This window comes from Monomorium pharaonis, chromosome 5 (assembly GCF_013373865.1).
Source record: "Monomorium pharaonis isolate MP-MQ-018 chromosome 5, ASM1337386v2, whole genome shotgun sequence".
Taxonomy (NCBI): domain Eukaryota; kingdom Metazoa; phylum Arthropoda; class Insecta; order Hymenoptera; family Formicidae; genus Monomorium; species Monomorium pharaonis.
Window position 1 is genome coordinate 24,076,758 of NC_050471.1, and position 13,081 is coordinate 24,089,838.

The 13,081-nt window shown below is 32.2% G+C and overlaps 1 protein-coding gene across 2 annotated transcripts in view; it reads left to right on the forward strand.

Annotated features, from left to right (window-relative positions):
- LOC105833124 overlaps positions 1-11,211 on the forward strand; it is a 171,464-nt gene extending 160,253 nt beyond the window's left edge. For both annotated transcript variants that reach the window (XM_028192833.2, XM_012674589.3), the window contains exons 5-7: positions 8,436-8,680; positions 8,887-9,019; positions 9,297-11,211. In XM_028192833.2, the coding sequence (XP_028048634.1) occupies positions 8,436-8,680; positions 8,887-9,019; positions 9,297-10,054 (1,136 nt within the window). In that variant the 3' untranslated portion in view covers positions 10,055-11,211. The remainder of the gene's footprint in view (positions 1-8,435; positions 8,681-8,886; positions 9,020-9,296) is intronic.
- Positions 11,212-13,081: the final 1,870 nt, after the last annotated feature.

Consider the following 13,081-nt stretch of genomic DNA (forward strand, 5'->3'; position numbering starts at 1 on the left):
TATAATATACAGATAAAGTATTTTTTTAATTAGAGTAAAATTTTTTTGATAGTAATAAATAATCCTTTTAATGTATAAACATAATTTTTTGAGCTTTTATTAACGTTAAACTTGATTAAAATAATTTTATAAACATCTATATTTTAGAGAAAAAGAGAAAGAAAGAGAAAGAGAGAGAGAGAGAGAGAGAGAGAGAGAGAGAGAGAGAGAGTTTTTATCTAATTCTAAACATTTTCAGGTTGATTAATACACCTTATATTAATTTTTTAATTGTGTGGTGACAAACGAAAATAAAAGAATAACCGACACCTTCAATGCAAATGCGAAAGTCTAGTCTACAGAGCTTATAAAGAAAGAATTTTTAAGAATAAGAACATAAGATAATTATTCCACGATATTTTTTCACATTTCCCGGGCATATCGGACTCTGAGAGTTTTGAGTTAAAATTCTGTTAAAATAAAGTCCACTTTATTAAAGCCAACTGAAGAAAAGAGATTAGTCTTTATTTGCGCTTATGCAACTTAATTATAACCATTTTACTTTCTTTTATATTAAATAATTCTCATTTATAATATGCAGTCTGAAATCTTATTACGTTTGCAAATTCTTTCAATAAGAAGTTTAAAAAAAATCTATTCGCCATAAACGATCTTGTTAGGCATTCGGTACACGATAGCCGCAGATAACGGGATAGGCCAAACGCTGGCCAAAAGATCACCGATTGCAATTGTTTATTCAAACCACCACCGGATCGGAACAACGCGCGGTAGAATTTATCGCGTTTGCTGGGAGGAGAGAAAAAAAGCCAACAGGAGGAAAATGGAAAAAATGCGCACGCGATCTCGGAATATCGAGTTCCGCGGAAGTCGCGGGACAGCGGGGGAAGAGAGAGAGTCGCATATGTCGGCGAGTCCTCGCTGTCGCTTCCAGCGGGATTCACGCCGAGGAACACAACGCGAAACCGGGCAACTGACGACAACGTGACGCGAGGTCCTTCCATTTCGAGGGTGAGGGAGAGGAGGCATGCGCGAATGTTTCGAGCCGCGGCACAGCGCGGCGCAACGTGCATTCTAGCGCGGCTCGGGTGTGCATAAATTTCGGACGTGCCGGCTATGGTTTATACCGGCGGGATTAAATAACTTGACCCGCCAGCAACATATCACGCTCGTGTAGGGCACGCGCGTCGATCCCCCCCGCTCTCCACTCCTTTCCTCTTTCCCGTCCACCTCTGCGCTCGCACACGTAGTATATACGTGTGTGCACATACCAATACCGATGTACGATTGCGAGGTACATACATGCGCGCCCACGTCCATCTGCACGCCACAATTTTTATTTATTCATACGGCGTCCCGCACGATTATCTCCATTATCGCTCCATTATCGTTATCATTATTACCGCGCCTTTCTGTGATTAACGATATTGTATCAGAAATTTTATCATAATAATCTATCGATATGAATATTAATAATAGTACAGGAAAAGTCTCGAATACTGACACACATCACCTAAAGCGACACTCTCTTATTTCTCGGATTCTAAGCAATGCACTTTATTAACAGACGAGAAGATAGTATTATGCTCTCCTCTTCCTTCCATTTGTATTTTATACAATAATGAAACATTTTGTAGCGTCTTCAAACAGTTTTTACCTTTAAGAAAAAATTCAACTTTAAATTTTATTTTTTGAAAAAAAAGGAAAATTATAAAAATAAATATTAAGTTATTAAGATAATTATGTGTTCTAAAATAGCCACAAGTTTTGATAAAAATTTGAGATTTAAAATTTGAGATTCTAATTTTAAACTACTGAGGGAAATCCGGAATCATAACAGGTAATAAACTATGCGGAGATTAAAGAAATCTATTATGAATAGATTTGTCTTTAAACAAGTATAAGTAAAGAAAATTTCTATAAATCTCATAAACAATTAATGCGACAAAAAAGAAAATCTTTTTAACACTTTCTAAGCACAATTTTTGCGTTCTTTACTAGTTTACTGTATGCATATAAAAAGAACACACAACATATTTGGTTAAGTATTGTTAAATTTTTTTCCTTCAGAAAAATTCTGCTCCATAAATGTAAAAGAATTATTATCAATCTGTATTGCATTGCAGATGTTTTTCTACGTCAAACAAACATTTTATTAATTTTGCTATGTGAATAACGAAGTTCGTTGACACAATTCAAGCAACGCGGTCGGCTATCAATAATTTTTAGAATGCACCGTTTGTCAGGCTCCGCGACAAGAAACGAGTCGGGAAATTTTCGACTGCTACCGGTAGAACGTCCGGCTTCGTAGTTTGATTAGCCAAGATAGGTAAAGCGTGCTGCAAGTGCCGAACTAACCCCTACCGATATACCTAGGTGAAGCTAAGCTCAGCGTTTCAATAAGGTGAATCAAGTTTGTCAACTTTGATCTAAGGCACTTTCAAGGGACTGAGCACAAGAGGTACACGCGTATGTTACGTTACTGGGGATCGTAAACAGGCTAGGATAAAAGAGAGTGCAATGACCCGGCAACTTTCGACCCTGTTTAACTAGTAGATTATAATTACTGCTGACGAATTAGATTTCGATGCTCGAGTGAAGAAAAAGCGCGGAACGAAGATTAATAAGAACGCATGCTGAACTCAATAAAAAATGTATAAGGTATTTGTATCCAATATGGCCATGTACCTAATTTAGCTCATCCTCTATTTTCAAATAGTTACACAACAAATTTCACAGAAAGCGCTAATATGTCGCTTAGGAAGTCGGTACAATGTATTTATGTCAGTTAACTGGTCAATATCTGTTTTTTATAGTGTAATCGCATTCAAATTGTGTTTTCCGAGCTTAAAATTTCAGAAGTTTTTTCTTTGTATAACTATCATGTAACAATTATAAATATCCGCAATTCATATTATTGTAGCTCTTTATTTATGCTTTTCAACACTATATTTATTTTACGTTTTTATTAAAACATCTTATTTATAATTTAAAGAAGAAAAGCTCTTTGTACCGTGAAACCATTATGACCAGGAACATTACTAGAAACACAACATGTTTTATTATTATACAAAAGTTAAGATTTTATTTCTTTATTTAATGCTTAGTATTTCTCTAGTTGGAGCTTTTTGACAGGTAAAAGTCAAGATAACGTCCCTTGTAGTAAATAAACACAGTTTTATTATTTAAATAACTCTTTTTTTATATTACAGCAATGTTACTGTTTGCTCTTTTTAGTAATCGTAAGATGTGAAATATTTTATTTTTCTTGTTCATATACGCAATATGAGTATAAGTTATCTGTAAACTATGAAATTATTGTTCTGTTGTATGACACCAAAATGCGCTAGTAAATAGCTAAACTGATCAATAATGCATTGATAACAATTACCTCTATTCTGTGAGTTTTGAATGTATGTGTTCTTGCACAATAGATCAATGAAACGGATACACATGTTTCAAGCTGGTTTAAACATTTGCATTAATCTGCCCTAGTCTATCTATTTTAGTATGTACAATATATGTATGTACAATACATTTGTGAGACACTCTATTTAACCACAAGCGTATTCGCTGATCCATTACCTCGCATTAAAATAAAAGATAACATAACATTCACTGACACAACACGCATTGTCGAAGTTGTAACTATATTATAACAGTATTGGTCAATATAAGTATAAAATTTAAATTATAACGCTCGAAATAATATATATTTGGCAAATTATTGCACGTATCATATTTTTTGATCCATTTTATTTGCCAAGTCAATATTCATTGAAATAATTAGATTACAGTTAACAAAAAAATTTTTCTTTTAAGCTTACATAAAATATCATAAATATAAACCTTTCTTCTAATTTTATCTTAGAAATACATGATCTAATAAAGAAAAATAGATGAATAATTGCTCCAGATGTATAGGAAGAAGAGGGATAAGATGACGTTAAGGTTTGTCAATTTTTTCTAATTTCTGTGATCCTGTAAAAATAAAGACCTTTTTTTAGATTCAGTAAAGCCTTTTATATCTACCATAAAAATGAAAAACTGTTAAATAAATTAGAATTTTAAGAAATTATGATTTTCTAAGAACGTGTCAATTTTGTCGTCTTGTTCCCCTTATGTGGGTGAGATGACTTTCAGTAGCGAAAAGAGTCAAATTAATTGACCTATCTATTATTTATCCATATAAACACTAATTTTCTTATTTATTTAACAATATATTATATTAATAGTGCAACTACTTTATTTTGTGTGTATATGTGTTTATAATCTATATTTATATTATATTATATTAATACTTTTAGAATTAAAAAGTGGTCTATAGCAAATGATAAATGTATAAAAATATATGAAGTGTGAACTTATTAATTAAATTCTTAAAAAGAAGTGAGAATTTATCGCTTATTTTATAAAAAATCTCTACTGAGCGAATAAAGCATTAAAGAAATACAATATTGATGTGGTTATATCATAGTATGACTTTTAATTTATGAAATAACATAAAGTGGAATCTCTTTTTCTTTCTCCCTCTCTCTCTCTCTTTCTCCTCTTCGATTTTCACAATTGCTGGAGATTGTTAGGGCTTCCATTTTATTTATATAGCTTAGTGGAATTACAATCAATTTGCTGATCTGGAATTTCTTCATTGGTGTAGTCACGCCTTGCTTTGTTCGCCGACAGCTAGACAAACCTTTGCTCAATTAATTAGCAGTAATTGCAATTTAGTCGACGAACGTGGAAACAAGGACAGAGCTGGAAGTTTCCGCCGGTATATACGCGGCATTCGGTCGTAACCAGATATTATTCGACTGCAAGTACACACAGATACGCCGAGAATTACCAGCTGCAGCAATAAAATTAATTCTTTATTCGGATGTAGAGATAAACTTACACAATCCATCACTGCGCGTCCCCCGCGAATAAGCTTGAAAAGTTTGCGCGGATGTCACAAGCTTTTATTTACGCGTTTTGCAACGGAACATTGTCACATTAAAATTCAGTTCTTAGTAGATTATATTGCACACACGCAAGAAAAATGACACAAATTAAAAATATAATGTTCAAGAGAGAGAAAAGATAATTACGTATTTTTAAATCAATTAATTTTTCATGGTATTTTAAACATAAATTAACTGGAAGTCAAAACACACTCACTTATTTCTTTAGTAATGTAGATATTAATTTTGTGTCCTAAATATTATTTCTCCTATTCTTGCCGAATGTAATATTTAAGACACATTTATAATGTGTCATATTAGATTCTTAAAAAGTATCCCTATTTAAATTTACGTCATTTTTTCTTTTTAAATTTTTCTCATTTTCAAAAATTGAATTTAATTCGTATTGAAGACTGATTTTCCTGACTGAAGACCGACGTATCTAAAAAACACAATCTGTCCATGTTAAATGTTCAGTTACTGCCAGTGTCCCAATTACGTTCTTTTCAATTGTAGTTTTTCAATTAGAATAAGAAATATAAAAGCGTTATATATTAGAAACGTTTTAATGTTAAATTAAGACTATCATACATACATACATACATATATATATATATATATATATATATATATATATATACATATATATATATAGATAGATAGATAGATAGATAAATGCAATAAAAAGGTGGCAATATTATAGTTACATTTGGCACGAAAAGAAGAAATAATATTTAGGACATTTTCTGACAGTAATAGATTTATGCCTTATTTCTTTCTATTATATTTAAATTATATAATTATTCAATTTTTGAGCTTGGTAATTTTATTTTGGGTTTATTAAAGTTTTTATCCAAATAATAGTAAAAAACATTTATATTTATATTCAAAAAATGAAAAAACAAACTCAGATTCATAAATAAGACAACTTTGACTCAATATAACTTATTAATTTTATAATTAATCTTGTGCGTATTGCGTAAATGTTTTATATATAAAATGTAGCAAATTTTGAACTTTGCAATTATAGAGAAAAACAACTATGTCGACTGACTGGCTCATCTGCGATTATAAACATTATACTTATAACTAATATTTAAATAAAAACATCTGTTTTTAAAAGGGCTTGGAAAAAAGTGTTTAGTAAAAAAAATTTTGTTTTACAAATTGTAAACATATGGATAGTAATAAATATAAATCATCTTGCATGAGAGATATTGAACAGTTTAATTGCTATTTCTATTCAAATATAAAGGTTATTTGTGATATATATGCAATAAGATTTAGAAGATGTTAATAAAACCATTAAAAGATACATATTCTTAAAATTAAATTAGAACATTTTTTTATTGTTAAAAATAATTATTAGAAATTAATATTTCTTGGAATAAGTAATATAAATTTAATATGACTGAATTATAATCAATTAAATATTTTCTCTACTTTGTTATTTTATATGTTAATATAAAAAATTTTGTTAGGTACACTTTATTAATAAAAACGTTTGCTGATGTTAAATTTTTTCATTATAAAAAAAATTTTTTACATTTAAATATTGAGCAAAAATGTTGAAATATAACAATTATTTGAAAGTTGAAATAAATTATTATTTTTAATGTTCTCTTCTTCTTTTAAATTGTGTTATAGTAATTTTTCAAGTTACATTATCGCTCGGCACGTTTCAAAATTCCAAAATTCCAAACATTAAGCTATCTATAAAACATATCATATCTTAAATCATTTTCATGCGGGTGACTTAACATACATATTGACTATTTTAAAAAATGACAGGTTATATATATATTTTTAATAGGGTATAATTTGCACCGATACAAAGAAATTATATATAAAGAGCCAAAAAAATTGTGTTAAACTATGCCAGAAATTACAATGAAAAATATAACAAAATTTGTTTTGAGCCATCCCCATTTACTTTTATGTTCTCGAAATTCAAGCCGTAATCATCCTGAGACGTTCCAACAGAGGAAAATATAGAAGCTATTAAGTTTCTCGTCGCAAGTAAATTGATTCCCAAGCGAAATTATTATTTTATTATCAATATCTCGTCCTTTGTTCAAGCGGATTTGGTAAGGTAGCATTACAGCGACAAGCGAAAAGAGACTCTAAAGAGACAATTTCTTCCCTTTCATAAGCTGTCTCTCGCGGGCCGCCTATCCCGTTTTTATTATGACTCGATCGTCCGTATCTTTCGTAAACCATGGCGCTTCGCAATATGAGCGGCGTCGTTTTCCTCGACAAATGCAGAGAGATTCCCATGATGTCGGTGACTGGAATAAAATCTTTATAGCTTATTGAACCGAGCGGATATCTGGTTTCGATCGCCACGTTCTAAAAAAGAAGTTATCTGTAATCGATAGTCAATATTTCCGATCTTCTCTATAATCTTACAATATTCTCGCGGTCATATAAGCACGTTGTTTTGAAGTTGTGATAGACCCACATTGTAAACGCATATCGGTCGATTAAAGTCAATGATTTCTGTAATCACAGAGGATATGCCTAGCGGTTGTCGATTGCTGTAACATTAGATCCCTTGATCGTCTAACGTGTCACCAGCAGTGACCAGCACAAACGTGCCCAATAACCGTTAGATTATCCTCATAGGAGTGATCGATACTGACAGCATTATTGGGTTCTCCTCACTTTTCCGGACAGTGCTGTAATTGATGCGCCAGTCAATTAATATAGCATGTATGATAGCACATTGATTGGACTCCGCCCAGATTCTAATTTCGTTTTGACTTGGCGCTAATTTAGCTTCAATTTAATCTTTGCGCTTTTGCTACGCGTAAGACGACAAATGCGTAAAAATTTGCATAAAGAGTTGGTAGGTCGTTCATACGGCTTCGTTATGACGAGGCGTAAATTGTTCCGCGTTATTGCGTTCTTAACTGCGCGAGATGGCATGGCGGACTTGTCGTGATATAGCGCGTACAGGCGATGCTCGATCCTCGAACATGTCCCGCGGTCACGTCTTACTTACTAGTTTGATAATTTTATCCCGTTCTCTGTGTAGTTGTGCTTTAGCTCTTCGCTATGTACAGAGTGAAACTGTTCGTAATTGAGAACGTCGCACATTAGAGAGATAAATATAGACGTTTTTAAAATATAATGATCCATAAGCGTCAGTATACGATTTCATTTTTTCTCAGTTCATTGAAGAAAATTCTATATTCCTTAAATTTCTAATATAATATAAAAATTAATATTAAATTAATTTAATTATTGATTTATATATAGATAAAAATATAATCTTTTTTAAAGAAGTTTAATAAAGAGAGAAAATGTAATAAATCAATTATAATCAATCATTAAAAAAAATATTAAAACTTACCGTTACATGCTATTCTCAGATCTAAATAATCATTATTATAATTATTTTTATTATAGAGCAAGTATATAAGTATTTAATTTTACAGCAACATTATTTTTTAAAAAACATTTAATACATATGGGATTTATATACGACTGTTTCAGGACTTTCCTTGGGCGGCGGTTTGATAGTTCTGGCATCAGCATTGTCGGATGCATCACTAGAATTAATACCGGGAAAATACAGTTTGCCATCAACGGCTGGCATGCAAATGGACGATAACGGTCTACCTCAGTACCACTACGGCTGGTGCCTACAGCTCTCGGGATTAGCGCTGATGCTCGCGGAAGTGGCGGCCGTTTTAACGATGTCCGGTTACATGGCGCGGTTCTCCACGGTTGAGGAAATGGTGAAGTTGATGATTAAAACTCTCGTTGCGGATCGGCTCGCTTGGTTTTAGTTAGGAATCCACTTAGACTCATTAGAGTCCACTAAAACGTAAAATAACATTTATCTGAGGTTGCACAAGTGAATTCCTAGCTTTATTGCTGTGTGTCGTATAGTCGTATTTTGTTTAGTTAGGGGGATGTTCATGCTGTCCGTTTTTCTTTTTAGGTGAGGGTGATGGTGCCAGGCGCCGAGAGAAAGCTGAGGGAACAGAGAGGATTCAGCTCGGAGTATCTTGTGAGGGCGCATCAGAAATCACCGGGACCGCCGCAGGCTCGTCCCTTCGGTCAGCCAACCAAAAGTGGGTGAACTTATCACTAAAAAGGGTGTCCCGCGTATGTGTGATGGTACCACACGCCGTATACATTTAATTGGAATGATCGAGGGATCCGTTACCCGTAGAAATCCTACGGTCGGAGAATATGCCAGGATCCTGAGGTCCGAGGAAATACAAATGATTTATAAAAAATATAAATAAATAAATAAAAATCTCTGAAGTGCTGCGGGACACCCTGTAAGGTAATAAACGCGCTTTCTCATGCCCTGGAGGAAAGTAAGTCCGCACTTCTGTGTCCTAGCGCCTCAAAAAATAGCCGAAGAAGGAACCTCATTGCTCTGCAAGTCGGCGCCCGACATCTGCGCGTCGAATCCACAGGCCATCAGTTACGTCGATAAGGCAGATCTTTCACACGTCTTGCCAGTCTACCCGGATGGCAAGAACATCGACCAGCGATACAACTTCGATAAGTCCGAGGGCAACGTCATAGATTCCCGACTGAGTGGCTTCACTGATAAAGAAGGCTTCATCGATTCCCGGATTCTTGCCGATTCTAGGCAGAACATGATCGCCTTTACGGATAACAAGGAACTTGACAAGGAGCATCGTTACACCGAGTTCTCTGCTAAAAATACCGATCAGAATGTTGTAGATTCCAGACTGAGTGGCTTCGCCGACAAGGAAGATCTTCTCGATTCTAGATTGAGCTACGTTGACAAGAATGAGTCCTTACTAGATACTCCGTTCGGTTACGACACCAGATTCAACAGTCTGGCCGGACAGACCGTCCCGATCACGCTGAAGAATCAAAACACCTCGGCCGTTCAATCGCAGTATATATATCAAAATTTCGGAACAATACACTCGGGCATTCTTAAAGTATCGGAACCGGGTACAAGTTCTAGTTCCAATTCCAGTCAACGTAGCATGACCCTGCAGAACCCAAAGCGAAAGTCGCAAATTGCTCAGAATACCTTCAGCACTTTGGAATGCGAAAAGAGAAAGCGAGCGTCTGGATTAACCGGTAAGGCGGGCTTTTACACGGGAAGTGCTGTATGACCACCACCCCCGCCTCCAACCCCAAGGTAACTCCCAGAAGAGGACACCCCACTGTAGCCCGAACTCAATGCGATCTTTGAGTTAGGTTGGAGGATATTTATCATTGATCACGCGCAAGGGGAAGAAGCAAAGTCCATATAGCACAGTCCTCCAAGGGATGTTCTATAGATGTTCAAAGAGTTCTTTATGTCCTAAAAGAATTTAAGGGACATCCTTCGAGTAAAGTGTGCAATGTGGGAAAAAAAAGATTTTTTACCAGCTAAAGATAATTCTGCCATATTTATTAACAATGCTGACGTACGATACGTAAAAAAAAACGTTATGCTACTTGTCGATTGTTCTTGTCGTTATCAGCGTTGTAGGTTCCTATTGGTTCCTGGTATGGATCTTGAAAGCTGCCAAAAAGATGCTAAAATTACGATTATGTAATAAGAACGTTTTAATTTAAAACCGAGTAGTTGGATTTGTAGTAGAATCTTCAAAAGTACAATTTGTGCAAAGAAAAGGATGCAAATGTAATTTTTTGTCATGTGTTGATAACGTTGTGAACAACGCACTTCGTTAAATGAATTTAAAATTAAATGACAGAGGAAAAAAATGAGTGATTCAGATTACTCTTTCATCATTTTATATAATAGAAAAATAAAGTAATGTCCGCCATTCGCTGTTAAGACTTAAACTTTAACTCAACGTCGTAACCGCATTTCAGCTGCGTAACCAATCGAACAAAAAGCTGTAAGGTGAAATAAATAATATAGTCAATATATTGTAACGTAATTGGTGGTCGATATACTCAAGATAAGTCGGGCGCAATATTCGTACTTGCGTTTAACAATAAGTAATCGCGAATATTTAGTAAAAAAATCAAGCACAATGGTTTATGATTATATAAAGATTTTCGAGATCTTTTAACGACATGTATTCTCTAATTGTATCACTAATCAAAGACATATCAGAAATAAAAGTGTTACGGTTGAGATTATACTGTAATTGCTGAAAAGCGTTTTATTTTTAACTCAATTTTTACCGGCTTTGATTTTTTTATAATTTGAATGTAGATTATAAATATGTCGCGCCCGCACAAAAAAGAATAATACGTACATCAATATGCTGTAACGATTGTAGTTGAATGTAATAAAATATTCTTTTTCTAATAATGTTGTTTTTCTTTCTTTTCTTTTCTCTTTTTAATCATGTAATTATATATAATTTAACATGCGTTATAAACAATAAATATTGATTTACTTTTACATAACATATTATTAACTTATTTAATGTAAATATTTTTTATTTTTGTAATTTTATATATTTAGAAATATATTAGTTAAATTATATAATTAAATTTTAAAGTAAATTGTTATTAAGAAGTATTAGGTAAATTACGTAAGTAATTTTGAAATAAAATTATTTAGTATATAAGATAATAATAATAATATAAAAAAATTTTATAAATTTTATCAAAGTTTTATCCAAAAAATTTATTGTTTTAAATTTATTCTATTATGTACTAATATTATTCTATAAGATTTATAAATCACGTTATATATTTTAAGAACGTTACTTACAATTTGTTATGTAATAATGTGATATAAGTGTTGTGCTTGAAGACACAATTGTTCACTTACTAATAAAATATAAAAAGAATTGCCAAAGGCCAGCAAGTCAGTCAATGCTTAGAGTTCAGTAATTCAGGAATTTTCTAGTTGGAACAGATTTTTTATAAAATTCTTAGATTCTATTCGCAAAGAATGTAAGGATCATATTCACACTTTCTTTTTTTCCATGTTTAAAAACTATTTCTAACTTATATATTTTATTCTCTTGCTTTGCTATTAATAAATTAAAATATGTACCATTACTTCTGACTAAGGTTTGAATCTCTTCTCTGCTGCGATTTAGAAAATATAATTTGATAACAATATCCAATAAACTGCTTTGATTGTCACTGCCAATAGTGTAGCCAATAGTGTAGTGCCAATAAAACACGCTTATAAATTTTTTTCCTTTTTTTGTCTTTCTAATGCCTTCTAAGAGTGGACGACGATAGCAAAAAAAAAAGATTAAAAAATTTCAGATTCAATTTGCTATTAATTTAAATTAACATCCTTTTTCTTTATTAAAACAATTGATGCAATTATTAAATTATGAACAATTGAATGCAACACTTAAACGCGTGCATAAACTTAACGAAACAAAAATTAATTTAAGCAACTCCCAAAGGCAATCCACGCAGATTTGCGTATAAATCCTATTTTAAGTTTTATGTTACTCTTGGTTATTAACATTCTATGTATTAATATTCTATGTAGTTACAATAATTAATAATTTTTCAAAAAAAGATGAGTGAGGACAACGCGGCGCTAGGGCTATTTGAAATGAAATCGCTAAAAAAGCGCTTTTAAATGTCAGTGTTAAAATGTATGTCTAACAATAAGTCTATGTTTTTAATAGACGCTATTAATTAAAAAATACCAAATTATTACAACTTTTGTTTATTTTTGATTTATAACTTTATTTTTATAATCTATATAGAAAATTTTATAACTTTGGTTGCTCTTCTTAAGGTTTATGCATACTCAATAATAATTAAACACTTTTTGACTACAATTCAGTATAAAATAAAAAAACAGTATTCATCCTACACTGAAAAAAAAGTTGTTAATTTGACTAAATTTTCCAACTTGATTAAATTTTTTAAATTAAACTATTTGTGTATTTCAGTTAAATGTATAAATACTTAAATTAAAGTTCAAGTATTTTATTAACAACATTTTTTTCTCAGTGTAATAATATTTTAATGTAAAAGCCGCATAACGTTATGCCATAACTATTTTTATGAATATGTAACTTTACCTATTCTTTAACTATTAACTTTAACTATTAAGTCCAAAGTGTAAAATTAAACTCAAATTGAAGTCACAATTTATTATTTCTATATAAATTTCTTCTTTATTATTTCTATACAAAATTTATGAATAATTCTTAACTGTGTGTGTGTGTGTGTGTGTGTGTGTTTGTGTGTGCGTG